At 40.1% G+C, this 14,227-nt stretch overlaps 1 protein-coding gene across 6 annotated transcripts in view; it reads left to right on the top strand.

The window, feature by feature from the left end:
• Nucleotides 1-14,227, top strand: part of qtrt2 (queuine tRNA-ribosyltransferase accessory subunit 2) — a 66,203-nt gene that overhangs the window by 11,265 nt on the left and 40,711 nt on the right. For 2 of the 6 annotated variants that reach the window (XM_044175751.1, XM_044175750.1), the window contains exons 8-9: nucleotides 142-368; nucleotides 10,814-10,884. In XM_044175751.1, the coding sequence (XP_044031686.1) occupies nucleotides 142-368; nucleotides 10,814-10,827 (241 nt within the window). In that variant the 3' untranslated portion in view covers nucleotides 10,828-10,884. Of the gene's footprint in view, nucleotides 1-141; nucleotides 1,221-1,252; nucleotides 2,624-3,980; nucleotides 4,457-10,813; nucleotides 10,885-14,227 lie in introns of those variants that run through there. The other 4 variants (XM_044175748.1, XM_044175749.1, XM_044175747.1 and 1 more) reach the window with 4 other exon arrangements.

Genomic DNA, 14,227 nt, shown 5'->3' on the forward strand with positions numbered 1-14,227 from the left:
TGATACAACCCCAAAGGGATTTATAAGCAGCTGTGCTTGCAGAATCTTTGCTTTCATATATTGGTGAACACATGATTTACATTTAGGGTGCTTGTTCATGAATTCTACTTAAACTCAAACTTTCTTTGAACTTTAATCCAGGTATCAGGATGACTTCAGGCCCCTGGTTGATGGGTGTGGCTGCTACTGCTGTAAGAACCACCAGAGGGCGTACCTGCACCACCTGCTGGTGACCAATGAGCTGCTGGCTGGAGTCCTGCTCATGATCCACAACACAGCCCACTATCACAGCTTCTTCGACGCCCTGAGAGAAGCTCTGGCCAACGATAAACTGGACCTCCTCAAGAGACGGGTACTTAGGGAGAAAGGTGGGCAGACAGAAAGAAAGGACTAAGATGCATAAATCAGGGAGATAGGAGAGGAATTGATATTTTCCTCTAGAGGGTCACTGGACTGACTTGGCCAAAGGCAATCAAAGCTCTGTCTTGCTCTTCCCAGTCCAATCAGAGGATGAACTGACACTGCAGAGACCTTGAGACTGAGTCACTCCATATGTTGCTAAAGTCATGTCTCTCAAGCACGTTTTAAAAGAGGAGGATGAAATGAGGACAGAGCAGATAAAGACAGCTGTTTGATGTGTGTCCTGGTTTCACATCAGGAGGACCGCTCCCATAAACTCATGTATTGATCTGAGCTGATAGACAGGAGACAGAGTCAGAGATAGGTGGCTGAAGAGGGAAAGGAGCTGGATAGGAGATCAGGAGGACTCTGCATAAAGAAAGAAAAGTGAGAGTGGATGGTGGTGGACTATCGACTATGACATCCTGTGTGCCTCCTGTTGTAATCTGATTACAGGTCAGTGGATGACTAACATCGGCAGGCCTCATTGACATAGCAACATAGACTAGAAGGAGAACCAACTTTGGTGACTGTAAAAAATGACCAAAATAGATTCCGCTTTTTGCCTGTTATACATTGAAAATCCAGGTGTATAATAAGATTTCCTTGAGGCTTTGTCATTTCATACTTTATTAGTCTGTCTTCATCAAGCATTTGTCATTTGTTCATGTGCTCCATGAATATTTTTAATGTTTCATTTGGATACCTCAATAGGATGAGCTTCTCACACACATGAAGTTTTCAAACCCACTGACTAACCAGCATGTACAGTATGATGAGATTATGTTTGCATTAAACACGTCCACACCGCTCTCATCATGCAGATGTGGTTGTCTCCTTTGTGGGTTTCCAGGGAGGTTAACTGAAGGTTTGAGCTGACAGCTCCACCATTCCTGCTGCTGAGGAAGGATAAAGATCAGATAAAGATATGGGTCTCTACTGCCTCCCATGCAGCGATGGAGGGAGGCTTTTTGAAGGTGATGAGATATAATTGACTGCCAGACCGTACAGATGTTTGTTGGGGACAGGGGACACAGAGGAGAGTGTGACAGATTTATGGAACAGCAATGGGCTTGTCTGTCGTACTTGTGGGTTACTTTAACAGCATTGAGCATTATAAAGAAGTAGGTTGGAGGATTTGCTGTCGTCAATAGGTGGGAGCTGTGCATAAATACTTTTAGGCATAAAATGGGTTGGGAAAGATGAAAAATGAAACTCTATCAATGCCTGTGGGGAAAATGGGTGAAAGCTAAAACAAGCTCTAGACCATGGTTATTTTAAGGTTTAATGGGATGGCAGTGGACAGAAGCCAGTGCGGATAAGGTTGTAAAGTCAATCCCCCAGATTAGCTAGTGAAAACAGATTAGGTAGTGAATGGATATTGCCCTCCTTTTCCTGGATAACTTTTTCTGTGGAGGTGTTCAGCAGCTAACACAAACTAATGTTTCCTTGTGTGATCTGACAAAAATTAGTATAAAAAGCATGCTCAGTAAATCTACCCTTTATATGTAAGTATGCACTGGTCAAAAAGTTTTCAGTCTGGTTATTGCAATAATTAGGTCTCTTTGAAGTTTTTGCTAATGACTATTGAGTTAAATTGCTCCTAATAAGTTTAGACTACCGGACTCCATCCGATTATTCATTTTGACATGTTTATCAAGATTGTGACCTTCAACTATAATAGAAAGGGGGACATAAGTGATTGCAATAATAATGAGATACAGCACAATGAAATAGAATATAAATAAGCACAACGCAGATGGGGGGTTAAACACACCCCAGCTAGAAACATAAGGGTATAAGAATGTGAACAGTATTTGAATTTAGAGCATATAAGATACACCAGAGTTCAAAATATGCTAAAACATTCAAGTTTTCTTAAGAAACGCTTCCATTCAGGGCAATTTGCTCATTCCAGCTCATACGAGGACATTTTGTCAACTATGCTAAGTCAAGAAAATAACCAGACTATATAGATCATCTTAAATTAATTCACCATAACACCCTGACAGGTGTGGCTCCTGTCTGAAATGGTGTGAGTTTTATTTGCAGTGCCACACAGGACACCAGTTCAGTTTGCAAGTATATAATAGTATAGTGTATAATAACTATTATTTCAAAGTTATGGAAATACCTTTAACATTGTGGGAATTCATTTCCTTAATGCACTTGTGGTGTGAAAAAGTGTTTGCCCCCTTCCTGATTCCTTATTTTTTCTTATGAAGGTTGTTATTATTAAGGGAAAACAAAATCCACAGGGCCATGTAGGTTTGGATTTTGTTTTACCTTAATAATAACAACCTTCATTTAAAAACTGCATTTTGTGTTTACTTGTGTTATCTTGACTAATATCGTGACTAATATTTAAATTTGTTTGATGATCTGAAACATTTAAGTGTGACAAACATGCAAAAAAATAAGAAATCAGGAAGGGGGCAAACACTTTTTCACACCACTGTATACTGTTGTGCTAGATAAACTGAAAGCAGAGCTTATATGATAAAGAAAATGTGCCCAGAATACCACTTAAGACTTTGTCTGATTCTCTATAGAGTTCATTTCCATCTAGGAGTTTAACATTTTTGAGTGGTGGACTGGAGCTGATGGTTATTCTGTGTGTGCTTCTTTCTCTACTCGACCGAGTGGCATTGGGCACAATTTCCATGTAAAAGAGCTCTGAATGACACAGTCAGCAGGTGGCCCTCATAGCTCATTTTCAACCAATTATACAGATGGAGAGCGATGTTCAGCTGGATTACTACAAGTTTCTTTTCTGTTTCTCCACACTCCGAGCCTCACATTTATCTCACACTTCACATGGCAGCTGAATTGTTATCTGCTGTAGTGGCAGCACAACATGAAAATGAATGAGCTTAGCTGATCCTTCAAAACAACAGAAAGTCTCATAAAGCCAGCGGTGTGAGGTGCAGCGGTGTTATCGTGGAGGAAATGATGCCCGGACAAGGGTTTTTATCAGTGAAGGATTGTGTTGTCAGAGCAAAGAATCCAGAGTCTTTATAGGAGTGAGAAAGTGCCAGTATTTGTCACTTTGAGGGGCAAGTGTTCCTGATGTGTTGGAATCTTAAATCATTGAATCGACAAGGTGTCACAGTAGCTGCAGCCATGGTTGGATTACTCAACAGGCCTATTGGGCACAAGCCTGGGGGACACCTGAACCCTTGGGGATCTTCTGTTTGTGATTCTTAACATTTCTTGTTGGAAATTCAATCAAATGACTACAAAGACACACAAAACAACTGAAAAGAGATGCAAAATATCTACAAAACTACAAAGATACTCAAAGAGACACTAATCGACCACAAAGACACAAAACGAGATGCAAAATGACTACAAAGATGTGCAAAACGTTTTTGCAAAAAGGAAAGGAAATTGCGTCTCTTTGTAGTTATTTTGCGTCTCTTTCAGCTGGGGTGTCTTGCTCCTATGTAGGACAGGTGGGGGGCCTGTTGTCTCCTGTTGTATCCGTTCAAGCGGCTTGCTCTTAACTACACTCAGGCACAATATAACATTATACTGTCAGCTTACCTTACAGGTTCTCTTCCTATATTTCACCCAATCAGAAATGACCAGGAAACCATAAACTGGCAATGCGACGACTTCCTCGGTAGCTCCTGACCCTCTCCTCAGTCCCCATGGTAACCCTTGACCACCAGCGAGGAGCAGCTGTGATTCTCGCCAGTCTTCTGGCTATAAATGATTGCTCACTAAACAGGAGGCCAAATGCCTTTACCTCCCTGATGTATTTCATGATTCATTTACACACATAAATCAGCTGACAATGTTCTAAACCAGCAGGAACCTGCTCCTTCCGTCGGACGCCCTGTGTGAATATTTTATCAGGGCTGCGACTTTGTGCATCATAACATATAAGTGTAGTTTAAGTACGCTACTGAAATATAGAGAGAAGGTCATAATACATGAATTCTCCAAACTTATTGGTTAACATACCTCATGACCTTCTGCCCTGGTGTCGTGTAAAATTTAATGGGATGTGATGTAAAACTAATAAAGGCAGAAGAGTTTTCCTTTTGTGAAAGTGTGTAAAATACTGTCCATATGTTTTCTGGGTCTGTGCACATCTATAAATGATTTATGTCCACCTTGTAATCACACATACAGTATCATAATGTTTGGAGGACATTCCAACACTATGTGCAGGCTTTTTCTGCATATAATGCTCCATTATTGCAATCTTATACTGTACAAATTCTCTTTATTTTCTTGTAGGTTCACTGGAATAGGTTTGAAATATTACACATACATATTTGTTTTCTGGCACCAGTATGCTGACTGCAGTGCCAGGTGTATTTGTTTATTTGTGTACACACCAGATGTGCTTGCGAGGTGGTGAGAGCAGACACGACTCAAGGTTCCTCAAAACATGAAGGAAATATGGAGTTATATTTAAATTAGTACAACCAAAAATACATGTGCTGCAACAAGTCCTCTGACTTTGCTAAACATTTGTAAGCGATGGTGTTTTGCGGGTTGGCTGTGCCTGAATTTTGGCTAGACTGCAGTGCAGTTTTTGTGCAAAATCAGTGAAGGAAAAAGGAGGAAGTATACATTGGATTAAAGCTCTTGACTGAAACAGGAAATGTTTCAAAACTATCAGGTATTGGGTTTATTGATGTCAACATTGAGTGATGAAATATACTGCTAGACTAAGGAAAAAAACCTACAGGTTTTTTTCGAGTGGAGAGGTTGGCTGGGTTGGCCTAAAATCATATTTTACTGGAAGAAGTGTTTGTTTATTTGCCTCTGAGTCAGCAAAAAGGCTCTCCACAGTAAGAAAAATGGCTGGGATTTTCAGACAATATAAAAAAAGCTTTTTCTGACATGTATTCGTCATACCACTCGATAGCAGAACAATACACCCAGAGACACAAGGGTAATAAGCATTTTTCATTTTTGGCACCTTTAAATTGTGGAAGTAAGGATCTGTCTGTACATTGATTCACTTCCTAAATGCATGATTATTGTGCGTTGTAGTAACAGCTCTCAGCTCTCCAGGGATCTAAAATCCGTAGAGAACTTAATTGCTCTCTTTGTCTGGATAAAAGTAATTTGGAAATTATGCCTTAAATCTTTAGTTAATTAAGAGTTTATTCAAAGAACACTAAATGTTACAGAAGGTCAGATGAGCTTTTACTTGTGTAGTGTCTGTGTTTCACTAAAGCAGACTTTTTATTTGTATTGCTCCTCTGCCCTAGAGGTCACAGGAAGTTGAACGAAAGGTTAGCTGTGTTCAGTTTAGTAGCACAGCGGACGGATGAAAAGGCCACGTAAAATTTGACCTTTACTGATGAGTGTGGGAAAATGGGGAATGAACGCCTAATTCAGTGCAATTTCAGGTCTGGGCTGTTTGCTGAAATGGAAGGAAGAAGAGATACATAAAGGAAAGGAGTGTAAAACATTAAAGTTTATCTGAAGCAGCTTGTAGGAGAACATTTCTCACTAGTGCAGGGAATACGCCTGAAGTGATTTGCTGTATTTGAAGTGTTTACAGCTAAAGGTATTTCCAAGGATGCCTTTCTACAGTATTTCTGGATAGGCACTAGTTTGAAAACCCTCTCATACAATGAGTGATTATTGATCTTCTCCTAATGGCATGATACAGTGGGATATAATGAGGGAATTGTTTATGAGATTTCCTTAAGGATCCTGGGGGTTAATTTGTAACACAACTTCAAAACAGTTCTATTTTTTGTTCTACTGTTTATAGCTTATGTGGCGCTTGTTTGAAAAAGGAAAACAACTTGAGGTAAAGGAAGCCTTACTGATGGCGATGATCACCCTGCCATCAATCAAACTGCTAACATGGATTTCCATGCAAATTATCTATTAATATACACACCAACCATAATTCAGGATGGTTTATTGTTATTTCTAAATTAATTATTCATTCATTTAAAAAGCAATATGGTCTCATTTGTATATTAAGAATTCTAATACAGATTTTTAAGTGGTTGGATGAAGAAAAATGGGTATTAAGGCCACAAAAGTGTAAACAAATGTCCTTATGTTTTGGCATTTTTACCATTTTTTTGATGCCAAACATCAACAGTGACATCACCGTCAATCAGGCTGGAATCAATAGAATTTGATTGTAATGACAGCTTAGAGGGTTTTGTTCTCAAGAGCCTGACTCAACATCTTGATGGGCGTACATGCAGAGCCTTGATTAAATAACGATCGCTTTCTCAGAGGGGTTTGGTTGTTCCTTATAGTGATGAAGTGAGGCATCAGCGGAGGCTTCTTTGCCTCCAAGGCACAAACTGCGAGGACTGCCAAATGTTGCAGTAGCTTCTTTGTGGCATGTGTGTAGGATAATTTCTTAATGGTACAAACATTAAGATACTGTATAGTAGTGTTTTTTTCTCTGAAAAGCTGTGGAACATTTAATTTGATCTATTTTGCAGGACTAGCTGCGTATTCACAACGCTTTGGATGGGGTATGAAAAGAAGTAAGTACATGTAGGAATGAGGGGATGATAAAGGAATGACAGTCGACAGAAGCCTTTCAGGGAGCAGGAGACCAGTATAGAAAGTGAATTTATAAGTGTGAGAAATGAAGAGCGTGCAGAAAAATCAGATTGTTCCTGCTCTTACACACAAGGTCTTCTTTATTCTTGCCATTAGCAGAGAATGATAAGTTCATCTGGATTTGAAGGAACATCAAGAGCAGATTTGCTTGTCGAGTTTTAAGTCACATCACATATCCGTTGCTCAGAATGGACTCACTGCAAATAGTGGTGGTTTTAAGCAGATTTTTCCTTTTAAATATCTATTCTGGATTCAATTTAGAAAACAAAAAACACTCTACAATGAATAATTTTTTGTTAATAATGGATTTTTTACAAATAATACTTCCTTGAGAAATCATTGAAAGCACATTTACTCTCTTATTGAGAATTCCAGTCTATGCACAAGGGCGCAGATCTCATTACAACAAACATGGAATTTTCTGAAGAAGTTTTACGGGTATGATCAATGTAACATTAGCTAGCAAGCTAGCTAAACTAGCTAGCTAGCTACCTCTAAATATGGATCTGTCTGGGGATAAGTTAATTCACTTGAGGCTGTGAACACAGTCTGGTTACATTTTTTAACCTTTTATTCTGTTGATGGGTAGACTATCTTTGTTTGAACAAAATTACTTACAAGGCATCTGTCACAGGACTAGCTTATGTTCCTAGCAGTCACCAGCCACTAGACTCACTCACAGAAGACGCAACTCACTTGCTACAGAGATGGAATCTGGGAAACGTAGTACATTAGCAAGCAAAGGTATCAGAATGAAGTAAACCATTAACTTAATTTACCAAATTCCCACTCAGTTTAGTATATGCCACGGTTCAGACCACTGAGCAGGATACATAGGGGGGACAAAAAAAACCTTTAAAAAGTGTTGTGTTTATGTGTGAATTATTTCAAAAGTGGAGTTGGCTTCTATTAAATATATATTTTCAATTACATAAAGTATTCCGACCCCCCCGGGATCTGTGCCCAGGTCTATGCACATGCAAATAAGCAGCTGCCGCAGGCCTTGGCTTATGCTGTTCTGAACATGATAACTAGCAGCCATACAAGCCAAATCTTTTAAAAGAAGTTGAGCTGATTCTCATTTGTGCTTTATGTCTACGCTCAGAAAATGACTGGATTGCAGAGAGCATGTTGAGAGATCTCATTTTATTAGCATACTGCTGCCGTCATACAAAACTTTTAGTGAGCTGGCCAGAGAACTTGCTCACGCTATAGACATAAAACATCTTACTATCTGAAAAAAGTGAGATGAGCAGATTCTAACAATTTGTGAATGTTGTCTGCATGATTATAAATTGTTACACTTACATGAAGGACCCTAACTATGTCTTAACTATGTCTGTGGGATTCAAAGGGATTCAACATACGCAGCGCATTTTAAATTGTAGCTGACATCAAGAAATCATTGGTGCTACTGTCATTCCAACCTAAATTACATGAGACCAACATCTGGCCACATTGTTCATTTATTAACGCTGTAAACACACAGGCTGATTCAATGTCTCGAAGTTCTCTGAAAATCAGTTTTTTGCCGCCACTGTGATAGATACACTGACATGGCTCAGTTATGGATACTATGTATTCACCTAATAGGACATATGTAAAATGTCATCCCCTCTCTCGCCCTAAACCTTCCTTACTCTCTTTGCTCTTTACAATCTGTGAGCAGAGTCCTTCGCCTCATTGCTCCGGGCTGAAGGGAGTGTGCGTTTCTGTGAATGATGGAGCCGAAACTCTCATAGAAACTCTGGCATTAGTCCAGTGTTTCGATGTCGTTGATGAAAAGGCTGTCAGGCAGCCACACGTAGACACAAATCTCTGCTGTTGTTCACCTCTTCACACCACAGACACAAGTCTTGAGCTTGCCTCAGTTACTCACCTCCACTTGTGGAGAAAAAGCAAAGAAATGACACCAGCAGTGTGATCAGTAGGGCAACTGAGAGTGTACAAATGTAAACTGGGATATTTGTATCTGTTTTTCAAGTACATCCATCTATACACCCAAAGTGATTTGAAATGCATAAGATGGGGCTGTAGTAAACCCATGTCCAGTCAACAGTATTCCACCTACTTTAAGCATCATTACACTACTGAGTTGATGTTTGTGACTCTATGTAATTTACTGTATGCATGCATGTGCATACAGTAAAATTACATAGTGTCACAATTAAATTGTTTACTTCCAGGATTATTTGAGGTTGCTTATAATGCTTTACAGAGGTATTGCCATAGAAGGCTTATTAATAGGTGTAATGATTTAGTTCCATATACATTAATCTACTTACAAAATAAAATCAGACTTCAGTTTGGATAGATTAAAAGAGTAAGAAATTGCTACATTTTTTCAAACAAAATACAAAAGATGCAGACAAAATGTGCACAAAGAAATGCACAAAATACTTATTGTCACAAGGGGGAAAAAAACAGGAAATGGTTATAGCTCAAAGTACAGGAGCTGAAACAGGAGCAGAACATTATCATTTCAAACTGTTGGTCCCTAAGGCCACATGCCTGTTGGATACTGGTGGCTTTAGCCTTCTTGCTGTCGTAACATCTTATGTCTCTTCAGCACAAGTACACAAGGGAGCCTGAATCTGCATTATTTATACTCCTTTGGATAAATAATGCAATAATCGCTACAGAATAATTGCTACATTTTCAGAACCTCCAAATAAGACATCCTGAAATGATGACACAATCCTATTCAAAGTCTAATCAAAGCTGGTGTGGGGTTTTGATATAATACACAAAATCTGACATGCCAGCTCTCCGCTGTGTCTTCCACGAGTTTAACTGTAGGTGTATTCTCAATAGATTTCTGATTTCTTTGCATTGTTATTATTACTGCATTCTTATTTTTTTCTTTTGCCATGCTAGCAATGTGGCTTTAGAGATGGCAGTGATGGTTGGTTGGTCCACCACGTCGGTCCAGACTGAAATGAAACTGTTTGTTGGATTACCATAAAATTTGGTACAGACATTCATGGTCCCCAGAGGATGAATACTACTGACTTTGGTGATCCCCTGACTTTTCATCTAGCGCCACAATCAGGTCAAAATTTTAATTTGTCCAATACAGTACTTTGTTTTTTAGTGCTAATTATCAAATGTTAGGTATGCTAACTAACTAAATTACCTGATAAACATCAGCATTTTAACATGCTCAAAGCACAAAGCTCAAAGCACTGCTGTGCCTAAGTACGGCCTCATAGAGGAGCCAGCATGACTGTAGATTCTTAATCTACTACTACTTTTATAGTAGTTACTAACTGATTGTTACTGTGGAAATACAGCTCTCTCCAGATCAGGTGGCTAGCGTTTTAGGCTTAAAATTTATTATCGTGCAGCTGTCTAACTTACACAACTAAATCTATGAATAAAACCGTCTAGCATATTTTTATGAAACAGCCACTGAAGTTCACCTATGAAAGTGTAAAAGTCGTGGTTGGTCACTGATGACTTCTTTGCAGGTGCTTTAGGACTATTTTGGCTATTTTAAGAGAGATTGTTGTGTCTGTGATGATTCACGGCCATGTTTTCTCTGTGACTTTGCATTTCAGTATTGTTGTGGGTGCTGCTGATGTTTGAGCCAGCTGGGTCGGGTTGTTGTTTGTGGAGATGAGGAGGTCAGACACAGAGTTAGCTGCAGGGGCAAAAGAACAGCTGGGCGAAACAGGATACTGCCTGCAGCTGAAGAAAAGCCAGGCATCCCTCCATCTGACTACAGAGTGCACATGTGTTCGTGCCACACTTCGTGCATGAATATTTGTCTTCATTTGTACATGGTTAGACACAGTTCTAACCTAATTTGCATGTAACCTCTGTTCTGTTCCTTGTGAATCTCCAGTGACGTCGTTCTAGCTTTGGGACTGAGATGACAGCCGCTGGTTAGAGGAAACCTCCTCCGCTACACATCAGGTACTCATTAAGTCTCCAGTTGAAGCACCGTCTTTCCTGATTTAGCTGACAGATCAACACCAAAAGAGGTGAAGAGAACCAGGGAGAACAGAGCCCAAGGGAAATGGGGTAAAGACAAAAGTAAAAAAAAGATTAAAAAAAGAGGCGTTGTGCAGTAGAGAAACAATTTACTTTCTGTGACTGGGATTGTTAGCATTTAATTTAGTGATTGATTAAGATTGCTCTTGTACTGTTTAGATGGATTTCTTTGTAATTGTACAAGTGCGCACACACACCATCTTAATTGGGACAAGGATTGGACAATCATTGTGGAATGAGAGTCATGTATTGGTGCTCATCGATTAAACATTGTTCCCCGGGGTCTTTCAATCTGCAGATTTAATTAACAAGTTTCACTGGATTAACAGACAGCAGTGGCCTGCAGATGGACGAGTGAGAGTGGATTATGGTGGTGGGGAAAGCAGAATATAAAAGAAAGGGAAGGTGTGAGAGACAAAAAGGTAATTGGTACAGTATGAGAAGTAGACGGGGCCTTGGGCAACAGAAAAGAAAGGACACTGAGTTAAAGAAGTTGATAGATTAAAGTGGGAAAAAGAACAAGTGTTTCAAATTAAGTAGCACAAAACAGTCGTACACATAAAAGAATAGTTAGGCATTATGGGAAATATGCTCATTCGCTTTCTTGCCGAGAGTTAGGTGAGAAGATCGATACCTCTCTCATTTCTGTACGTTATATATGAAGCTACAGCTTAGCATGAAGACTGGAAGCAGGGGGGAAACAGCTAGCCTGGCTCTGTCCAAAATCCTCAACTTGTCATTTTTACACTTTGTGCAGATTTGTGCAGCTGGTTAGCTTAGCTTAGCATAAAGACTGGAAGCAAGGGGAAACAGCTAGCCTGCGTAAAAGTAACAAAATCCTGGTGAGGCATAAGAAAAAAAGAGCACATTTTTTTCCCCCTTTGTTCGCTCATTAAAGTGAACATGTCATCTAGACAAGTTGTGGTAGAGGTGCTGGTTACCTTTGGAGACAGACTAGCTGTTTCCCCCAGTTTCCAGTCTTTACAATAAGCCAACTGGATGTTGGATGTAGCTTCATATTTAATGTACAATTATCAGAGCGGTATCAATCTTCTCATCTAACTCTCGGCAAGAAAGCAAATATGCATATTTCCCAAAATGTTGAACTATTCCTTTACGTCCCATCTCAATTCCAACCACATGTTGACTGCAGGAGAAGCATGCAGCTACAGAGCGTCCAAAATTGCCTTGCAGTGACAACCACCTGTGCATCATCACTAAACAACCAATACATGTAAGCCTGAGACACACGGACAAAGCACACATGTGATTGCAAAGCAGAATGAGCTGGAGATGGGACAATTAAGAAATGGTGACACAAGAAAAGGCAAGAAATGGGAAAGAAAATAACATCTGTGAGTGGAACCAGTTTAGTATGGCTGTCAGACTCTGTAGCTCAGTGCAGGAGTCACATGTGCAGAGTATCTCACCCAGCAGAGAGAGGAAACAGGGAGCAGGGGAGCAAGCAGGGTAGATAGCAGAGAGGTCTACCAGGAAACAGAGAGATGGAGTGTGTGTCTATGTGCTGATTTGGGTAACCGGTTGCATCCAGGTGCTTGTGAGGGTGTGATAAAAAAACTAGAAGTAAACACTCTGACTCTGGAAGTGTGGGTAGCTTTCCGAATAAGCACTAATGAGGAAAGAGGAATGACTTTTCGTTGCCCTTCCCAGCTCTGGTGAAGTATTCTTTGTCAGAGCATCAGCAGCCTGCTTAAACTGGATGACGAGCATGAGAACAAAGTGTGGCATTAGCAGCCATTATGGAAATATACTGTAGGTCTAAATGTGATGTAATTATAGAATATGCTGCATGTACATTTGACCTCTCTAGGAAGAAAATATAATCCCCAAGCCTTTACGTGACCATCTTTCTCCATCTCTCCTGCTCTGTCTCTTGCCTCACATGCAAGCTCACCCAAGTACCCTAACACGAGTGAATGCACATTTTTCTCATAAACCACTCACATAGCAAGTTGCTCCCCGTCATCCCTGCCAAGGTGATAGGGAGGTCTCGCTTTAATTGCTCAACAGATTGATAGAATAAGGGGAGCCCAGGTGCTGAGGGTCCAGAGTGAGAAAGGTGTGACCGTCCATAGAATGCATTACTTATGCATGACAACTCCTGATGCATTATTGAATGTATGCCTCTATTTAAGGAGCATAGCTTATCTGCAACTAAGTACAATTTGCAAGATACAGTATGTGCTCCCGATTGGGTAAAATAATCATTTAATTGGCATAATTTCCTCCAGAATTGACAATTTCTCTGGGGAAATACAGGAGCTTGTGCATTGAGGGAGTTTAACCCCTTCAGCTGCCTCCCAGTAAAAAGGGAGAGCAGATTGTTCCTCAGATGAATCCTGATAGGTGTGATAGTAGGGCTGTTCTGCCTCTATCTTTGTCTCCTGCTTCCCCTACTGCTCATTAACTCCAAAAGTAGCTCCTTGGCGGAGACCTGGCTTGCAGATAAGAATCACGCAGCCACATTGTGATGGTAATTCTTAGGGCAGCAGAGTTTGCCCTTTAATCTTTTCCACAGGAGAGGATCTAAAGAAACATCGAAAACGAAGCACCCTGTAGAGGTGGCTATGCAAACCTTTGAGTGTGTGTGTGTGTGTGTATGCATGCAATTGTGAAAACTGTGTGAAGGTTTCTCTGGGGTTTCTCAGGTAATTCCTCGGTGCAGGATTCTGAATTGACTGTTCACACTGCATATACAATGAACTGTAGTTGGAGTCTTCACGCTGCATCTTTTCTTTAGCATACAAATGTCAGAACAGTCGCCACAGGTTTCTTCGGTTCTTGTTTTATGTCCACATCTTCGATAGAAAAAGAACAAGTTCATTCTATTTATCTTGATTTTAAATGTGTCTTTCTGAAGTAATTCACTTTGAAAAGTCCTTTGAAACGTCCGCTTTTCTCCTTCTATTTACCAACACTCTGCATCACTAACCATCTAGAACTAATTAAATCTAATCATGCTAAATAGTTACCTCAAATCCTCAGTGCTACTTATGAATGTTAGTCACGAAGCACATGAAGAACATTCTCCTCTTGAGGCCTCCATTCCTCCTCTTGTTAACTCCTTATCTAGATATGTACGGCTGGGGATACATGAAGGAGATAGGGGGCAGACTCACACCTTTCAAGGGTTTGTTTGCAAAAGAGCGTTCATCGCCCGTGCAGGAGCATATAGAAATTTGCATTCTACCCAAGTGTCCAGACTGCTGCTGAAGATAAAGAAGTCCAGTCACATTTTGTTTTA

The sequence above is a fragment of the Siniperca chuatsi genome, linkage group LG19 (assembly GCF_020085105.1).
Source record: "Siniperca chuatsi isolate FFG_IHB_CAS linkage group LG19, ASM2008510v1, whole genome shotgun sequence".
NCBI classification, from domain to species: domain Eukaryota; kingdom Metazoa; phylum Chordata; class Actinopteri; order Centrarchiformes; family Sinipercidae; genus Siniperca; species Siniperca chuatsi.